Below are 19,928 nucleotides of genomic sequence, written 5' to 3' on the forward strand. Positions count from 1 at the left end.
AGCACTGACCTATGATCCAGGAAAGAGCCATTCGATTCCCAGTCAGAGCACATGCCCAGGTTGCAGGCTCGATCCCCAGTGGGGGGGGGGGGTGCAGGAGGCAGCCGATAAATGAATCTCTCTCATCATTGATATTTCTCTCTCTCTCCATCTCCTCTTTCTGAAATCAATAAAAACATATTTTTTTAAAAAAGAAAGTTCTCTTTGTATATACCCAGATATTCTCAAGACGATATTATATCCATGAGATGAAAAAGGGAAAAGAGCAAATCAGTGAAAAACAAGTGAGTTGGAAATTAAAAACATGATTGCCAACATTTTTTCTTCCTTTTAAATATATTTTTTTAGAGCAATTTTAGCAAAACTGAACAAAAAGTATAGAGAGTTCTCATATACCCTCTGCCTCATCCCCCATACTCCCCCATACTATTAACACCCCTCACCAGAGTGGTACATTTGTTAAAACTGATGCAGGGCGAGAAACAAGATGGCAGCGTAGGTAACAGTTGCACCCGCCGCCTCCCACACCACATCAAAATTATAAAATACAGACCAACCATCACTCAGAACCTCCTAAAATCTGGCTGAACAGAAGCCCTACAACCAGGGAACTGAAGCAGCACCAAGACCGGTAGGAGGGGCGGAGACGCAGGCAGATCGGGGCTGAATCGAAGAGACCCGGCCGCGGGCCCACACCCAGTGCCGCGGTTTAAACCCAGGGGGGATATCTCAGCGGTGGAGGTTTCCGGGAGGAGTGAGGGGTCCCAGCTCCACATTGGGCCCCCAGCCCGGGGCTCCAGGGCTGGGAAGAGACGTCCCCACAACTTCAGGCTGTGAAACCAGCGGGGACTGTCACTGAGGGTCCTGGAGGCTGCGGGAGCCCCAGCAGCATCTCTTAAAGGGCCCACGCACGGACTCACTCAGACGTGCTCCCTCTGAGCCCAGCACTGGGCAGCAGCTTGAAAGAAACCTGAGGCACTTGGGGAGGAACTAACCTGAAATCGGGGCAAGGGGTGGAGGGGCAGCTTTCTCCCAGACAGAAGGGCTGGCAGAGGCCATTGATCCTTTGGTTAGCCCTCCCCACACACAGCTGGCAGGCAGGCGCCATATTTGAATCTCCAGCACCTGATTCACACCTTTGGCCCCGCCCCTCCCCATCTGCAAGCTCATCCAGGCCATTTCCAGTGGCTTTTCTATGCAAGTGGCCTCTCCAGCCTCATGCTTAGGACTTTCCTAAAATCTCTCAAACAAGCAGCAATGGGCCCCATACAGCTTGATAAGGGACCCCAGGCCTGGCACTAGTGGCAGCTTGCATTGGTTCATAGCTTGGCCTCTCCTGGACACCTCCAAGCCCAGCACAAGTAGCAGCCAACTACGGTTTGCTGTGTAGTTCATGCTGGGTGGCCCTGGGCAAGGCACTGGCAGAGGTTGACTTTGCACCTCCTGGGAGCCCCAGAGACAGTGCACCTGATGGTCAGACTCGACCACGCTGGATTACAACCCTACCACATCCACAAGTGACACTCAAGGGGGGCACTTGCTAAACACCAAAGCTCCACTAAAGTAAATTTTGCTCCATAGGGGTATCTCCAGCACAGCAGCTCTTTGGCTGTAGTTGCAGCTTGTCCTCACAGCTAATTGGCCTGGGGGTCTTTTCCTCCCAGGGACGCCAACAGCAACCAAGGGTCAACTACAGCAGGACAGTGCACACAGCCCACACACGGGAGCACCTAGAAGGCCCAGCTCAGGTGATTGGGGAGGCTGAGCCACTGGACCCTACAGGACACCTACTACACAATGCCACTCTACAAATTCCAGGAGATATAGTAGCTCTACCTAATACATAGAAACAAACACCTGCAAGCAGCCAAAATGTGGAGGCAAAGAAACATGTCACAAAGGGAGGAACAGAAGAAATCTCTAGAAGAGGAACTAAATGAAATAGATCCAAGCAAGCTAACAGATACAGAGTTCAGAATTTTGGTTATAAGGATGCTTAAGCAGACTATTAGGGAAATAACTGAGAAAATCGATAACATAATAAAGTACCAATTTGAAATGAAAGCTACAGGAACTGAAATGAAGAATAATTTACATGGAATCAACAGTAGAGCAGAGGATGCTGAGAATGAAATCAGCAATTTGGAACATGAGGAAACAAAAACATCCAACTGGAAGAGTAAAAGGAAAAAAGAATCCAGATATATGATAATTGTATAAGGAGCCTCTGGGACAACTTCAAGAGGCCCAACATTTGTATTATTGCGGTGCCAGAAGGGGAAGAAAGAGACCAAGAAATTGAACCTATTTGAAAAAATAATTACAGAAAACTTCCCCTACTTGGGGAAAGAAACAGACTTACAAGTCCTGGAAGCACAGAGGGTCCCAAACAAGAGGAACCCAAAGAGGCCCACACCAAGACACATCATAATTAAAATGTGAAAGGTTAAAGACAAAGAGAGAATCTTAAAAGCAGCAAGAGAAAAGCAGTTAGTTACTTACAAGGGAGCACCCATAGGACTATCAGCTGATTTCTCAATAGAGACTTTGCAGGCTAGAAGGGAGTGGCAAGAAATATTCAAAGTGATGAAAAGCAAGAACCTACAATCAAGATTGCTCTACCCAGCAAAGCTATCATTTAGATTGAAGGTCAAATAAAGAGCTTCACAGATAAGAAAAAGCTAAAGGAGTTCATCACCACCAGACCAGCACTACAGGAAATGTTGAAGGGTCTTCTTTAAGAAGAAGCTAATGATCAAAAGAATCTGATGAACTAAATAGATCCAGAGACATTGACGCAGGCAACGGACGATCATATTTCAGAGGAAAGAGGGAAGGGGGGTGGAGGGTGGGAAGAGATTAACCAAAGAAGTTATATGCATATATGCATAACCCATGGACACAGTTAATAACAGAGTGAAAGCCTGGGGAGGGGGTGGGAGCCAAAGGGGAGGGGATCAATTGGGGGGAAAAATGGGACACCTGTAATACTCTCAACAATGAAGATAAATTAAAACAAAACAAAACAAAACTGATGCACTTACATGGACACATCATTATCACTGGAAGTCCATAGTTTACATGAGGGTTCACTCTTGGTGCTGTACAATTCTGTGAGTTTTGACAAATGTATAATGACATGTACCCATCATTACAAAATATTTTAAAAAGTAAATAAAAGGATAAGAAAACAGAACCAAAAACCTCAAAGAAAGATGATAAAGGGATGAAAAGATAGGAGTTCCACAGAAAGTGAAAATAGAGAAAACAAAGAAGAGAACAGAATCGAAAAAATAAAGGATGAATTTTTCAGAACCAAAGGACTGAAAGGGCATACGTAAGTTTCCAACACAATGACCAAAACCCTCACCCTAACATGACAAAGTAGTTTTAGAACATCAGAGATAAAGAACAGATCTGTAAAGCTTCCAGCAAGAAGAGGAAAGGAGCTCTTAAAAATACAGAGAGAGTCCTAGCTGGTTTGGCTCATTTTGCTCAGTGGTTAGAGTATTGGCCTGTGGACTGAAGGGTCCCGGGTTTGATTCCAGCCAAGGGCACATACCTTGGATGCAGGCTCAATCCTGGCCCCAGTCTGGATGTGTGCGGGAGGCAATCAGTGTTCTCTCTCACATTGATGTTTCTTTCTCTCCCTTCCACTCTCTCTGAAAAGCAACGGAAAAAATATCCTCAAGTGAGGATTAAAAAAAAAAAAAAATACAAAAAGAACCCGGCCAGCATGGTTCAGCAGCTGAGCATTGACCTATGATCCAGGAGATCGCGGTTTGATTTCTGGTTAGGGCACATGCCTGGGTTGCACGCTCGATCCCCAGTAGTGGAAGTGTCTCTCACCATTGATGTTTCTATCTCTCTCTCCCTCTCCCTTCCTCTCTCTGAAATCAATTAAAAAAAAACACAAAACTTTAAAAAAAATACAAAAAGATATTCAGCTTCTTTCAAAGTCAAGAGAAATGCAAATTAAAATTGAAATGAGATATCATTTTCACCTGTCTTATTCAAAAAGATAAAAATGTTACAATAATAACAGTGTTGGAGATGGTGTGGAAAAGAGGTCTCCTCACTCAGAAGGTAAAGGAACAAACTACAGAGGGTAATCTATCAATATTTGATAAAATTTCAAACACATACACCTTTCACATTACTATTCCTTTTCTAGGAAGTTAATCTATATATATTTGTGAAATGACATGTGCACAGGCATTTTTCATTGCAGCATCATATAGCAAAAAATCAGAAACAAACTAGTGTTTATCTATAGGGCACTGGATAAATAAGTTTGTTATATTCATACATTGGAAAGCTATGCAGCTAATAGAATGAATATGAGATTTTAAGACATCTATCTTTCATTGGAGTAACTGAGAACACTCAAAGAAGGGTAATCAAGAAATCTGAAAACCTGCCAAAGGGGAAACAGTTCAGGTGAGAGAAAAGAAGACCTGCATGTGAACACATCTGCTATCTTCTGTCACATCGATGATGTTGGTGATTCTAAGGCCACAACTAGGACTGCTGGGTGGAAGTTGCATGGAGACTCTGGCACAATACACAGACCTGCACAAGAATGAGAGCTGTCTAGCAGTGATACAGGCTTATCTTGCAGAGAGATAAGCTCCCTGTTGCTCAAGGGAAGTGCTCAAGGCTGGCTTTCCATCTCCCACATGCTGTCAAAAAGGCTATGTTTTTCAAACTGTGTTTTGTGGAACCCAGGGATTTTGTTGAGGCACTTCAGTGATTAATTCTGTAAGCAGCCAATTTAATTGCATCCTTAATGTGTATTTTAGCCATTAAATATTAAAACTAATGGAAATCAAAATGCTCAGATGGATTACATATACAAAATTTTTGAGGTGAAATTTCACACAAACACAAAATTAAAAACCATTTTAAAGTGCACAATTCAGTTGCCACAAAATTGTACAACCATTACATCTACCTAGTTCCAGAAATGTTTTCATTACCCTAAAAGAGAAATCCTGTACCCATTAAGCAGTCATTTGCCCTTCTGCCCTATCATCAGCCCCTGGCAACACCGACCCGTTTTCTTTTTCTATGGATATTTCTTTTTCTATTCTGGATATTTCATATAATGGAGTCATACAATATGTGATCCTTTGTGTCACAGCATAGGTTTTTGAGATTCACCTCTGTTGTAGCATATATCATACCTCATTCCTTTTTAGGGATAAATATCTAAAATTTACTCACCCATTCATCCGTTAATGAACATTTGGGTCCATAGTGAATAATGTGGTTATTAGCCACTGTGAATAAGGTGCCTATGAACATTCGTATACAAGTATTTGTTTGAATATCTGTTCAACTTTTTGGGGTCTATACCTAGGAGTGGAATTGCTGAGTCGTATGTTTAACTCTTGAGAAACCACCAAGCTGTTTTCCACAGTGCCTGAGCCATTTTATTTCCCCACCAGAAATGTATTAGGGTTCCAATCTTTCTACATCCTCACCAACACTTAATTTCCTTTAAAAAAATTTTTTTATAGCTATCTATTGCAGGTGAATTGGTTTGGATTTGCATTACCCTAATGACTAACCATGCTGAAAATTTTTTTCATGTTCTTATTGGTCATTTGTATATCTTCTTTGGAGAAATGTCTATGCCAGTACTTTGCCCATTTTTAAGTTGCGTTGTCTGTCTTTTTGTTGCTGAATTGTAAGAGTTCTTTATATATTCTAGATACTAGGCCCTTATCATACATATGATTTGCAAATGTTTTCTCCCATTCTATAAGTTGTCTTTTCACTTTTTTTGATGTCCTTTGATGCACAATTTTTTGTAAGTCCAATTTATCTTTTTTCTTTTCTTACTCCTGTTTTTGGCATCTAAGCATCCACTGCTAAATCCAAGATCACGAAGAACACCTCTGTGTTCTCTTCTAAGAGTTTTCAGTTTTACAATTTACATTTGGGTCTTTGATCCACTTTGAGTTACTTTTTATATATGGTATAAAGTAGAAGTTCAACTTTGTTCTTTTGTGTGTGTATATCCATTTGTTGAAAAGACTATTATCATTGAATGGTCTTCAAATTCTTGTTGAAATCAAATAGTCATAGATGTATAGATTTATTTCTAGACTCTCCAGTATCCCATTGTTCTATATGTCTATTCCTATGCCAGTAACACATTGTTTTGATTACTGTAGCTTTGTAGGAGAAGTTTTGAAACTGGCAAGTGTGAGTCTTCCAACTTGTTTTTCTTTTTCAGTATTATTTTGCTATTGAGGACCCCTCGTTATATATACATTAGACAACAGCAAAATGTTAATGTTTTCATGATTTAGCTTTATAATACATTATCAATTTTAACTTTTACAAAGAAATTAATACTAATAAAAATAATTTTTAAAAAGATTATGGAATCTCTATGAATTCAGACATATAGTTAAGTAAAAAAAATAAAAGAATACTGTGTAGAATTTGCTGCCACCAATATTTTAAAAAGGTTATACTTATATATACATAGCATAACCCTGGAAAAATACCCATGATAACGCTAAAAGAACTTGGGTCCTGAGAAAGTGGGCTGCTGGGAAACAGGGATGAAAGGGAGATTTTCTTCCACTGACAACTCTTTTTAGAATTTTTACTCTTTTGTTCTTTTCAAATTTTTGTAAATGTATATGTATACTGATTTAACATTTTTAATTAATTAAAAAACCAAAATCTCCATTTAAACAGAGAATGTGATATTGTATCTTCATGTGAGCTAAGAAAAACTTTTGGGAGAACAATGGTGATGGGTTCACAGGAAGTGGTTTTCTTCCCTACCCTGGGTCTCTGTGGGAGCTCTGGCACCTATTTATGAAACAGCAGCCAGGGCTGAAGATGATGCCAATGTGGCAGTAAAACAGTGCTTTCTTGATGTGGTGCTAATTGATCCCACATGGACCATTTTAACCAAATGAATCCATGAACCAGGTAACATATGGTCACCTATCAAAATTATAAAGTTTGATTAAATGGGTTACTAATATTTTGTTTTCCTTACTGTTTATATTTCAACTCTTTTAGGGCAGATGGAAGGGTAATATTAGCTTTATTGATTAGCTCTGGCTGTAAATGTCAAATGGAGAAAAAGATGAAAAATACTGCTATAGTAAATATTTTTGCTATCTTTGAACTAGCTGCATTTTAAAACATAAGGAATTAAGAATTCATGGATATATGAAAAAGTAATCCCTGATAAAATACAGAACAGTTATTTCTTCTAGAACTTCTCTATATGACAAGTGTCTGTTCTAGTCAACCAAAATAATTTTCTTATAATTATGCCCAGAGTGAAAAGAACTCAGGAAATATTTAATATGCAGAGGCTTATCACAATGAATGACAATTACTGTAGGAAATCCACATCTTATTCTGCAGAATGCAATTTTGAGACTGAGCTCAGTAAAAGGTCTCTGACTCACTTAAAAATAACAATTTACTCTCCATTAATGAAAGAGACTACCCTACAGCTTAAGAAAATTATTTCAATTTGCTCATATTACAAATATTTCAGAAGAAAAATGGCCTACTGAGCTGAGCATTAAAATATTCATGAAAAGAATATCTTCAAAGAGGTTAATAATTATAAATGCTGTGCTTAGTGTATGAATATACAGCACTCCAAGGAAGAATGTTCTGAGGCCTAGGAGGTGCAAGATTTTCAGGATAAACAATGACATTAGAAAATTCAAATGAGATAGTAGACACAGCTCAGCCACATGGCTCAGTAGCTGAGCGTTGACCTATGAACCAGGAGTACAGGGCATATGCCTGTGTTGTGGGCTCGGTCCTCAGTGTGGGGCATGCAGGAGGCTGCCAAGCAATGACTCTCTCTCATCAATGTTATTTCTATCTCTCCCTCTCCCTTCCTCTCTCTCTCTGAAATCAATAAAAACATATTTAAAAAGAGAGATAGACACAAAGCAAAAATTGTTCTTATTGTTAGTAATTACTGCTTCCTGTTCTTTGAGTTTTCTTCACATTCATTTCAGCTAGACACTGGGAGTCATCCTAGACTCTCTGTCGAGTCTCAATCATTCAATTACCAAGTACTAGCTTCTGCTAATCCTGAATATTTTGTGAAACCATCCCTTTCCCCCTTTCCTAGTTGGGCCCATTTCTTTTCCCTGGATCATTGCATTGTTTCCCCACTGAGCTCCATTCCTTGGTTCTTGTTCTGTCACTCTTGTGTCTTTAATTCAACCCTCTACACTGCCACCACAGTGATCTTAGACACATCTGATTGCTACATTTTCTGCTTCAAAGAGAATTGCTATATTCTGTTTCAGTTGTGCCTGCCCACTGCATAGTCCATACTACAGCCAGGCATTCAAGAATTGTCACATAATGCTCCCACCACTGGATGTCTTCCACTTTAGGCTCTAGTGATAACACTCTGTACTTTTCTTCAACTGGCAGTTTCCTGCTAATTTTTCAGAAAATGAGCCTCTCCAGCATCCTGAATCCTCAGGTGAGGCTAAGAGAGACCCTCATCCTCTCTTAGTGCCCTGACCATATTACAGCATTTATCATGTTTTATCCAATTGCTTTGTATGTGTATTTGAATCCCTCATCAAATTTAAGTTCCAAGAGGACAATAACCATGTCTAAGTATTTCTGTGGCCTCCAACACTTTAAACAGGCCTTGGAACATAGTGGGTAGTCTAGGAATTGAACTGAAAGGAACTGCTGCATAATAAGCAGATTATAGGAGTTGAACATGTAATTCAAATGCATTTGGGTTATTTTGTATACCATAAAAAACTAGAAAGCTACTTGAAATATGAGCTTAACCTAAAATCTTCAATCTGCCATGTTTGAGGATAAATTTCTTATTACAGGTGGTACTTTGCTTAACTTGTATTTATTTATATTCTGCATCTTTCCTGAAAGGGAAAGTGAGATAGTGGGTAAATAAAGATTTGCACGCAAACTCAATAAAAGGTCTCTTGGAAACAACTATGTAAATAACATTTGCCTTTTCCCTATAAAACATTCAATAATGATAATTCATGAACTAGGAGTTTCATGAACTGGCATTTTTTTGGTTAAGAAAATATATACATTGAAGACTTTCAACAAAGCAGCAAAAAGACTAAAAAGTTACTATGTTTATAAAAATAAACACTTTAAGCACAGATGCTCCTTGCCAGAATATACTCTAGCAAAAGTTCTTTTTAAAATCTCAATTGTTGAGAGTAATATGTCCTCCCATTTTTCCCCCATTGCTCCCCTTCGCCTGGATCCCACTGCACCTCAGGCCTTCAACACCCTATTGTCTGTGTCCATGGGTTATGCATATACGTTATTTGGTTAATCTCTTCCCAACCCCTTCCTTCTGAGATTCTTTAGTCTGTTCCATGTTTCCATGACTCTGGTTCTATTTTATTCATTAGTTTATTTTGTTCATTAGATTCTTTGGCGTTTACTTTGATTTTTAGATTCAATTGTTGATAGATATGGATTTATTGCCATTTTATTGTTCAATTTATTTTATCTCCTCCTCCCTCTCCTCCTCCTTCTTCAAGAAAACCTTCAACATTTCATGTAATACTGGTCTGGTGGTGATGAACTCCTTTAGCTTTTTCTTATCTGTGAAGCTCTTTATCTGACCTTCAGTTCTAAATGATAACTTTGCTGGGTAAAGTGAGTAATCTTGGTTGTAGGTCTTTGCTTTTCATCACTTTGAGTATTACTTGCCACTCCCTTCTGGCTTGCAAAGTTTCTATTCAGAAATCAGCTGACAGTCCTATGGGAGCTCCCTTGTAGGTAACTAACTGCTTTTCTCTTGCTGCTCTTAAGATTCTCTGTTTTTAACCTTTGGCATTTTAATTATGATGTGTCTTTGGGTTCCTCTTGTTTGGGACCCTTTGCACTTTCTGGACTTGTATGTCTATTTCTTTCACCAAGTAGGGGAAGTTTTTTGTCATTACTTTTTCAAATAGGTTTTCAATTTCTTGCTCCCTCTCTTCTTCTTCTGGCACACCTATGTGTATGCTTGAAATTGTCCTAGAGGCTCCTTACACCATCTTCATATTTTTAGATTCTTTTGATTTTGCTGTTCTAATTGGATGTTTTTTGCTTCCTCATATTCCAAATTGCTGATTTGATTTTCAGTATCCTCTACTGCTGATTACCTGTATATAATTCTTCATTTCAGTTAGTGTATGCTTCATTTCTGACTGGTCCTTTTATATGTTGTTGATGGTTTCTCTAAATTTCTTGAAGTTGTCACTACGTTCCTTAAAGTTGTCATTAAGTTTCTTGAATATCTCATTAAGTTCCTTGAGCATCCTTATAACCATTGTTTTGAACTCTGGTAGTTTGCTTGCTTCCATTTCATTTAGTTCTTTTTCTGGAGATTTCTTCTGTTTTTACATTTGTGACATGTTTCTTTGTCTTCGCATTTTGGCTGTTCCCTGTGTTTGTTTCTATGTATTAGGTAGAGGTGCTATATCTCTTGGAATTGACAGAGTGGCTTTGTATAGTAGGTGTCCTGTAGGGCCCAGTGGCTCAGCCTCCCCAGTCACCTGAGCTGGGCACTGTCTGTGCACTGCCTGGGGCCACCTGGCACAATCTACAAAGCGATCTGCAGATGGCTGCTACCTGTGTTGGGCTTGGAGGTGCCCAGGAGAGGTCAAGCAGTGACCCAAGATAGGCTGCTGCTAGTGCCAGGCCTGGTGCCTCTTACTGAGAGGTATGGGGCTAACTGAGGCCAACTGTGCTTGTTTGAGAGGTTTTAGAAAAGTCTGAAGCCTGAGCCAAGACAGCTTATTTATATGGAAAGACCAATGCAAAGAGCTTGGGTAGGACTGCAAGCTGGGTAGAGTGGGGTCTCAGGGAATCAACAGGGAGGAGCGAAAAGTGTGACCCACGTTGATGGAAACTCAGAAATGGCAACTGCCTGTTGGCATTGTGGCAGGGAGGTCTCAGAATAGGAACAATGACCTCTGCCAGCACTTTTGTCTAGGAGAAAGCTGCCTCCCAGTTTTTGCTCTGATGCCAATTTAGTTCCTCCCCATATGTCCCTGGATCCTTTCAAGCTGCTGACCCAGTGCTGGAGCTCAGAGGGAGTGAGTCAGTGTAAGTCTGTGCACTGGCACTTTAAGAGGAACACCTGGGACTCCAGCAGCCTCTGTGTCACTCAGCCACAATCCCTGCTAATTTTTATAGCCTGAAGTTATGAGGAATTGTCTTCCTGGCACTGGAAACCTGGGCTGAGGGATCTGGTGTGGGGCTGGGACCCTTTGCTCCTCACATAGAGCTCCATAGCCAAGATATCCTCCTGATTAAAAAATTCCAAACATGGGTATTGGACCAGTCCGTTCCCACCTCCACCACTCCTACCAGTATCCGTTCTGCACCTCCACCACTCCTACCAGTATCAATGTTGCTTCTTCATTTCTCCAGTTATAGGAATTCCATTCAACCAGATTTCAGGTAGTTCTGAATGATGGTTGTTCTGTGGTTTAGTTGTAATTTTGATGTGGTTGTGGGAGGATGCGACTGCCTCATTTACCTATGTTGCCCCTATCAAAAGCTTTTAAAAAATTATTTCAATCCCTAGCCAATTTGGCTCAGTGGTTAGAGCATTGGCCCGCGGAGTAAAGGGTCCCAGGTTCAATTCCGTCAAGGGCACATACCTTGGTTGCAGGCTCGATCTCGGCCCTGGTCGGGGCTCATGCAGGAGATAACCAATCGATGTGTCTCTCTCACATCAATGTTTCTTTCTCTCCCCCCACCCCACTCTCTCTGAAAAGCAATGGAAAAAAATATCCTTTGGTGAGGATTTAAAAAAAATTATTTAAAATGCAACCAAAATATAGGAGGGATAAATGATTGATAGAGACTTAATCTGTGGTGGTAAACACAAAATACAGTGTACAGGTGATGCATTGTACAATTGTGTACCTGAAACCTATATAATTTTGTTAACCAGTGTCACCCCAATAAATTCAATAAAAAGGAGAAAAAATAAATGCAACTAAAATATTCACAATGCTTTAAAAAGAGTTAAAGTTGAAATAGCAAGAAAAATAAATTTAATTTAGAGGACTAGAATAGGCAGCATCTCAGGAAAGTATAACTCGCAGCTAATTCACCCATGCATGTGTGTCACTTAGTACACAGACACCAGGATATCACTGTTTAGTCACTGATGAGGCATTAAAATACTGGCTCAATTGCACAGGGAAGTATGTAAACAAAATAATGTATGGTAATACCAAAAAACTGAGCCAGAGCATTTTCACATCTGGCTCTAATCCTTGCTACTGAAAGTATGGTTGTGGGGCAGGAGCATCAACATTACTGAGAAGCTTGTGAGAAAAGCAGACTCTCAGGCTCCACTATAGACCTATGGAACCAGAATATGCATTTTTAACAACATCCCCTGGTGATGTACAGGCATATTAAAGTTTGAGAATCACCGTTTTTGGTGACCGCTAAAATTCTCCAATGTAAAGTTCTAGTTGAAAAACAGAGAATCTCCTTGGTTGAAGCCTACACCTAAGGGTAAAACTAAGGATTACTTTTATAGCTGTCTTCTGCATGTATCTAGAGCAAGAGTTAAATTCTAAGTTAGTTTAATTCCACTACCAAAATTTATCATCTTTACACACACACACACACACACACACACACACACACACAAGTTGTATCTTTACACTAGACTCATACCGGTAGGAGATCATGAGAGATCACTGAGTTTAGTGTCCTTTATTTCACAGAATCATTACTATTCTAGATAAATGAGATTTGGGATTATTTAGAAGTACAACAGAATTTCAAATTCCCTTTAGTCACTTATTCCACCATTTGATACTACAAGGAAAATTTTTGATTTGCAAACTAATTTTTTTTTAAATCCTCACTCAAGAATATGTTTTTATTTATTTATTTCTAATTGATTTTTAGAGAGAAAAAGGGGGAGGGAGAGAGAGAGAGAGAAACATTGATGTGGGAGAGAAACATTAGATTGGTTGCCTCCTGGACTCGCCTGACTGGGATCAAACCCACAACCTAGGTATGTGCCCTGACTGAGAATCAAACCTGCAACCTTTTGGTGTACAGGATGATGCTCCAGCCAACTGAGCCACCCAGCCATGACTAAACTAAATTCTTAAATTTTCTATTTTAATTCCACTTCTTAGTCTTCCATTATTAGAGATAATAACCAGTAACCCCATTTTTTATAGCTCCTTCTTTTGCAAGCTCAGGGATAATTCTGGAGGCCATGGATCAAACTGGACAAAACTTGTAATGTGTGGTCCTAAAACAAGATCTCCAAAGTCACAAAATGTAATCCATGTTCCTGGAGAACATGATATAAACATATATGGTATTAGAAACACGAGAGCTTTTAAAAATATTTCAGTTTGTAATAACAATGTAGAAGACTTGGTATAATGCAGTACCTTCCTCTTTATAAAAATGGCCTTTCAAAGACAACCTCGCCTTAAAAAGAGTGGGTCTAGATTTAATGCTTTCTTCTCTAGGCCATCAATCTGAAAACTAAGACACTGAGTTTGACCAAAAAAAAGTTGAGGCAAGTTACAAAAGTTGACTCAGTTTTCACATTTGGAACATGGCAACAGGGGTTCTTTCCTAAATGACGGTATAGAAACAAATAAGTATAATCTGTGATGATGGAAGCAGAACAGGGAAAAATCTGAGCAGCATGCTCACTCATATTGAGAGGTTATTCTAGAAATACACCCAAAACCAAGGACTAGAGATTTCAAAATATTTACAAAGAATGAAAAAATCCTCCTACCTTTAAAGCCAAGTAAAATGTTACATTTAAAATATGTATAAGAGTTATACATTAGAATATAGTTACTACTGTATTACCAGCAGGGACCTGCATATCCCTCCATGTTCCAGCTGGGTGTACAAAGAATAAAGAATGCAAGGTCCTAACTTCTCTTCAGCTGGGCCATTTCTCAGAGCTATGTTTGTAGCTAGTTAACTTTGAGGGATGAGATAATGTCTTCCCCCAGACAAACAGCAGGCCCACTTTCTCCTTGTTCTAACAGCAGTGGGCCTCTCAAGTTCAGTACAAGTGTTCCTCATATAATTCACGATGGGGCCTTTACAATGCTGGGTGATGCTAGCTTGTAAAGAGAGTGAAATCCAAGACCCTACACAGTTCTTCATAATTATACTGAAAAAAAATCATTTCCATTATTGATATTTATCTTACCGGATCCAGATTCTTAAATAGCAGGATGTCTTTGCAAGCTTCTTGCAATCTATTTCTTTGATCATCAGTTTTTGGATGTATAATCTAAAAATAAATAAATTAATTAAAAATCAAGTAAACAAACAATTAGTCTAGTCTTTTTACTTGCGAGGGATAAAATTTCCTAGTAGGATGTTAGAAGGAAGAATTGTGAGTGTCGAGGTTTACTTTTGGTGACTAGACAACTATCAGCACACTAAGTAGGGGAAAAGAATACATTTTTTCTCAGGGAGGGTGTGCACATTAATTAATACAGCACTTAAATATTTTTCTTTCTCTTTTTAAATTTTTCAATTACAGTTGACATTCAATATTATATTAGTTTCAGATGTACAGTATAGTGGTTAGACATTTATACAATTTATGAAATGATCCCCCTGATAAGTCTAGTACACACCAGGCACCATTTATAGTTATTATATTATTTAATATATTCTCTATGCTGTACTTTACACCCCCATGACTATTTGGTAACTACCAATTTGTACTTCTTAATCCCTTCACCTTTTTCACCCAGTCCCCCGACCCCTCTCCTGTCTGGCAACCATCAGTTTGTTCTCTGTATCTATGAGTCTAATTCTGTTTTGTTTGTTCATTTATTTTCTTCTTTAGATTCCACATATAAGTAATAATATATATATTTGTCTTTCTCTGACTTATTTCATTTAGCATAATACCCTCTAGGTCCATCGACATTGTCGCAGATGGTAAGATTTAATTCATTTTTATGGTCGAGTAAAGATGTTCATACAGAAAATAATAATACAAGAATAAACTCTGCATTTCACATATTCACAACTGCAAACATACTATTACTCCACCCTGTATGTGCCATAACATCTTTATCCAATCATCTACTGATGGGCACTTAGGTTGCTTCTATACCTTAACTATTGTAAATAATGATGCAATGAACACAAGGGTGCATACATCTTTTCAAATTAGTGTTTTGGATAGCACTTGAATATTTTTCAAAGGAGTGTTTCCCCCTGCAGGTTAGCAAGTTCACTTTGTTAAGGTTTCTGATTATCACTAAAGACACTCAAGCTCCCAACTAATGGAAACATACAATACGATAGCAGGTGACAATACATGTACTGGAATTTCGAGACTGTCTTTATTTGTGTAATACACTTTTTTATATCTTTAGTATTGAAAGTATTGCAGGTATCCCATTTTCCCCCCCCATTAATCCCCTTCACTTCGCTCCCACTCCCTCCTCAGGCCTTCACCCTATTATGGTCTGTGTCCATGGGTTATGCATATATGCATATAACTTCTTTGGTTAGTACTTTCCCACCCTCCAACCTCCTTCCCTCTTCTCTCTCAGATAGGACCGTCTGTTACATGCTTCAATGTCTCTGGATCTATTTAGTTTGTTAGATTCTTTTGATCACTAGCTTCTTCTTAAAGAAGACCTTTCAACATTTCATGTAGTACTGGTCTGGTGGTGATGAACTCCTTTAGCTTTTTCTTATCTGTGAAGTTCTTTATCTGACCTTCAGTTCTAAATGATAGCTCTGCTAGGTAATCTTGGTTGTAGGTTCTTGCTTTTCATCACTTTGAATATTACTTGCCACTCCCTTCTGGCCTGCAAAGTTTCTGTTGAGAAATCAGCTGAGGGTCATATGGGTGCTCCCTTGAGGTAACTGCTTTTCTCTTGCTGCTTTGAAGATTCTCTCTTTGTCTTTAACCTTTGGCATTTTAATTATGTTGTGTCTTGGTGTGGGTCTCTTTGGGTTCCCCTTGTTTGAAACTCTCTGTGCTTCCTAGACTTGTAAGACTATTTCTTTCACCAGGTAGGAGAAGTTTCTGTAATTATTTTTTCAGATAGGCTTCCAATTTCTTGCTCTCTTTCTTCTCCTTTTGGCACCCCAATAATATGAATGCTGGGCTGCTTGAAGTTTCCCAGAGAGTCCTTATACTATTTTTATATTTCTGGATTCTTTTTTCTTTTTGCATTTCTGTTTGGGTGTTTTTTGTTTCCTCATATTCCAAATTGCTGATTTCATTCTCAGCGTCCTCTACTCTACCGTTGATTCCATGTAAATTATTCTTCATTTCAGTTTGTGCAGCCTTCATTTCTGATTGGTACTTTATTATGTCATTGATGATCTCACTAGTTTCCTTAATAGTCTTACTTAGATCCTTGAACATCCTTATATACATTATTCTGAACTCTGTATCTAGTAGCTTGCTTGGCTCTATTTCATTTAGTTCCTTTTCTGGAGATTTCGTCTGTTCTTTCCTTTGTGACATGTTTCTTTGCCTCCACATTTTGGCTGCTTGCAGGTGTTTGTTTCTATGTATTAGGTAGAGGGGCTATGTCTCCTGGAATTTGTAGAGTGGCTTTGTGTAGTAGGTGTCCTGTAGGGGCCAGTGGCTCAGTCTCCCCAATCACCTGAGCTGGGCCTTCTAGGTGCTCCCCTGTGTGGACTGTGTGCACTGTCCTGTTGTAGTTGAGCCTTTGTTTTTGTTGACATCACTTGGAGGAACTGACCCCCGGCCAATTGGCTGTGAAAACCAGCTGCAGCTACAGTCAAGAGCTTCTGTGCTCGAGCTACCCCCATGGAGCAGGATTTACTTCAGTGGAGTTTTGGTGTTCACAGAGTGTGCGTCTTGAGTGTGTCACTTGTGGATGTGGTAGGGTTATAACCCAGCGTGGTCAAGTCTGACCACCAGGTGCACTGTCTCTGGGGCCTACCAGGAGATGCAAAGTCAGCTTCTGCCTGTGCCTTGCCCAGAGCCACCCAGCATGAGCTACACAGCAAACTATAGTGGGCTGCTACTTGTGCTGGGCTTGGAGGTGTCCAGGAGAGGCCAAGCTATGAACCAATGCAGGCTGCCACTACTGCCAGGCCTAGGGCTACTTATCAAGATGTATGGGGCACACTGAGGCCAGCTGCTGCTTGTTTGAGAGACTTTAGGAAAGTCCCAAGCATGAGGTTAGAGAGGCCACTTGCATAGAAAAGTCACTGGAAATGGCATGGATGAGCTTGCAAGTAGGGAGGGGCGAGGTCTCCTGGAATCACCAGGGCAGAGCAAAAGGTGTCAGTTGGGTGTTGGAGATTCAAATATGGCACCTGCCTGCTGGCTTTGTGTGGGGAGGGCTCACCAAAGGAGCAATGGCCTCTGCCAGCTCCTCTGCCTGGGAGAAAGCTGCCCCACACCTTTTGCCCTGACTTCAGGCAAGTTAGTTCCTCTCAAATGTCCCAGGTTCCTTTCAAGCTGCTGCCTAGTGCTGGAGCTCAGGGGGAACACATCTGGGTGAGTCTGAGCACGGGCCCTTTAAGAGGAGCTGCCTGGGACTCCAGCAGCCTCTGCATCACTCAGGGACAGTCCTTGCTGGTTTTTACAGCCCAAAGTTGTGGGACTTCTCTTCCCGGCACTGGAATCCTGGACTGGGGGGGCCTGTTGTGGGCCTGGGACCCCTCACTCCGGGAAACCTCCACCACCGAGATATCCCTCCCGGATTTAAACCGAGGCACCGGGTGTGGGTTCAGGGCCAAGTCTCTATGATTCAGCCCCGATCTGCCTGAATCTCTGCCCCTCCTACCGGTCTAGTTGCTTCTTCAGTTCCCTGGTTGTAGGGCTTCTATTCAGCCATATTTCAGGAGGGTCTGAGTGATGGTTGCTCTGTATTTTAGTTGTAATTCTGATGTGGTTGTGGGAGGTGGTGGATACCGTGGTTACCTATGTGCCGCCACTTTGTTCAATCTCTCTGTTAGTACACTTTTAATATTCCTAATCTTTACCACTGAGTTTAGTGCTCTTTCAGGATGAAGCTCTTTCCTTTGAAATTTGATAAAGTCTCTAGAAGGAAGAAAATTCTTACATGTACAGTGCATTAGATGTTAAAAACATTTTTATGCATAATGCACGTAAATACCTCCAGAGTGAGTCAAAAGGAGGGAGTAATCATGCCATGCCACACCAACAATGTGGATTTGAGAAAAAATGACTCCAACAGTCCTGTTGTGCTCACTTTAGAATGAGCTCAAAGAAAACCAGCATCCTATATTCTTACTAACCTTTCATACCAGGAGGGTGAAGACCAACAGAATGCTCTGTGTAAGTGTGGCACAACTGATTGGACCAACTGACCTATTCTTTCATAAACACAGGTAGTTTGTAACTTTTGTAAAATGAGTTAGAGAGGCAAGACAGTCCTAAAAACAGCAGGCAACAAGTTGGTCTCCTGGAGACCTATAAATCATGTTTTCCTATTCTAATGTTCACAGGAAAAGTGACCATGGAAGATGAGCTGGTACCTTACCTCTTCTGTCAGCCAGCCCCACCAACAGAGCAACCAGACTCAGGCAGTGGTGAGTTTTGTGCATATATCAGAACTTACAATGGGAAATGAAAACCAGCATTTAAAACACATCTCTAATGAAAACATAGGCCCAATAAGAATTGAGGAAATTTACAGTATATGTATACTATTTATGTGTGCACAATTTATATACTACACAAAAGACTATTAGCCACTGTGAGAGGAAGTCATTTTTTCCTATAAGGGTAAAATAGACACAAACTTTTGTCCACTACCTAATCAATATTCACCTCAAAGTAGATTCTAAGGTGACACGTGTACACAGAAAAAACAGATTTGGTGACTACTAACTCACTGTATAATAGAAACTTAAAATTTGGGTATTAACTAAATCATGTCAACCAAAATTCACTTCTCCCTACTTTAAGTAAGGAAGGCTAACTAGTTACACAAAACAAAAAGTTATTTTTCACATCATGATATTCATTGAGAACTTCAAGCCAAAGCAATCATAAATGTTTGCCTGCTGAGCAGCTTTATCCTCAGAGAGAAAAAGTTGGGGATACCATGCTACCATGGTTGAATCCAAGAATGGAGCTACATCAACCCAAGTGCCATGTTGGCAAACCAAAACTTGGATAACTTTTGTGTACTTGTAAATGCTCTACTTTACCAGACACATGATATATCCAGTCAACAATCCCTGAAAGCAAAGCCAACTCTGGTCTCTACATTAATTTCCTTGTTCCTTATTCATTTTCTATTTTTCCCCCAACCCTGGTGCTGGAATCTCCATGTTAAGGGAGTGAACTGGGAGTTCCTTGAAGACCTGCTGGTCATGTAAGTCTCGTTACCTTGCGACCTTTGGATTTTACATATATTTCGGGAAGCTTAATGATGCAATGACCTAGGGATGCAGTATCTGCTTTTCCATATATTATTATTATTATTATTAAAAATATGTCTTTATTTATCTCAGAGAAAGGAAGAGGGAGAGAGATAGAAACATCAATGATGAGAGTGTCATTGATTGGCTGCCTCCTGCACCCCCCCCCCCAATGGGGATCGAGCCCGCAACCCAGGCCTGTACCCTGACTGGGAATAAAACCATGATCTCCTGGATCACAGGTCAATGCTCAACTGCTAGCCACTCCAGCTAGGCTGCTTTCCATATTGAAACTCAATCTTACTGAAGTACTTTTGACAGCTACAGAGATAGATTTTTGTTTATATTTTTAAAGGCCAAATTAAAAAGGGGCAGTTTTGTAAAGCATGTACTAAAAAAAAGGTAAATTACTTCCATTTTCCAGGCAGCATAATCTCTTACTTAGTTTACTTTTTTACTAAATAGTAGAAAAACAAAGTTAAAAAACACAGCTTAAA

General features: G+C 40.0%; 1 protein-coding gene across 1 annotated transcript in view; it reads right to left on the minus strand.

Annotated features, from left to right (window-relative positions):
- The window catches only part of PRKAR2B (protein kinase cAMP-dependent type II regulatory subunit beta), a 101,522-nt gene that overhangs the window by 17,518 nt on the left and 64,076 nt on the right, over positions 1 to 19,928 (minus strand). The window contains exon 4 of the mRNA XM_016204765.2: positions 14,231 to 14,314. Within this exon, the coding sequence (XP_016060251.1) occupies positions 14,231 to 14,314 (84 nt within the window). The remainder of the gene's footprint in view (positions 1 to 14,230; positions 14,315 to 19,928) is intronic.

This window comes from Miniopterus natalensis, chromosome 10, assembly GCF_054644295.1.
Source record: "Miniopterus natalensis isolate mMinNat1 chromosome 10, mMinNat1.hap1, whole genome shotgun sequence".
Taxonomy (NCBI): Eukaryota; Metazoa; Chordata; class Mammalia; order Chiroptera; family Miniopteridae; genus Miniopterus; species Miniopterus natalensis.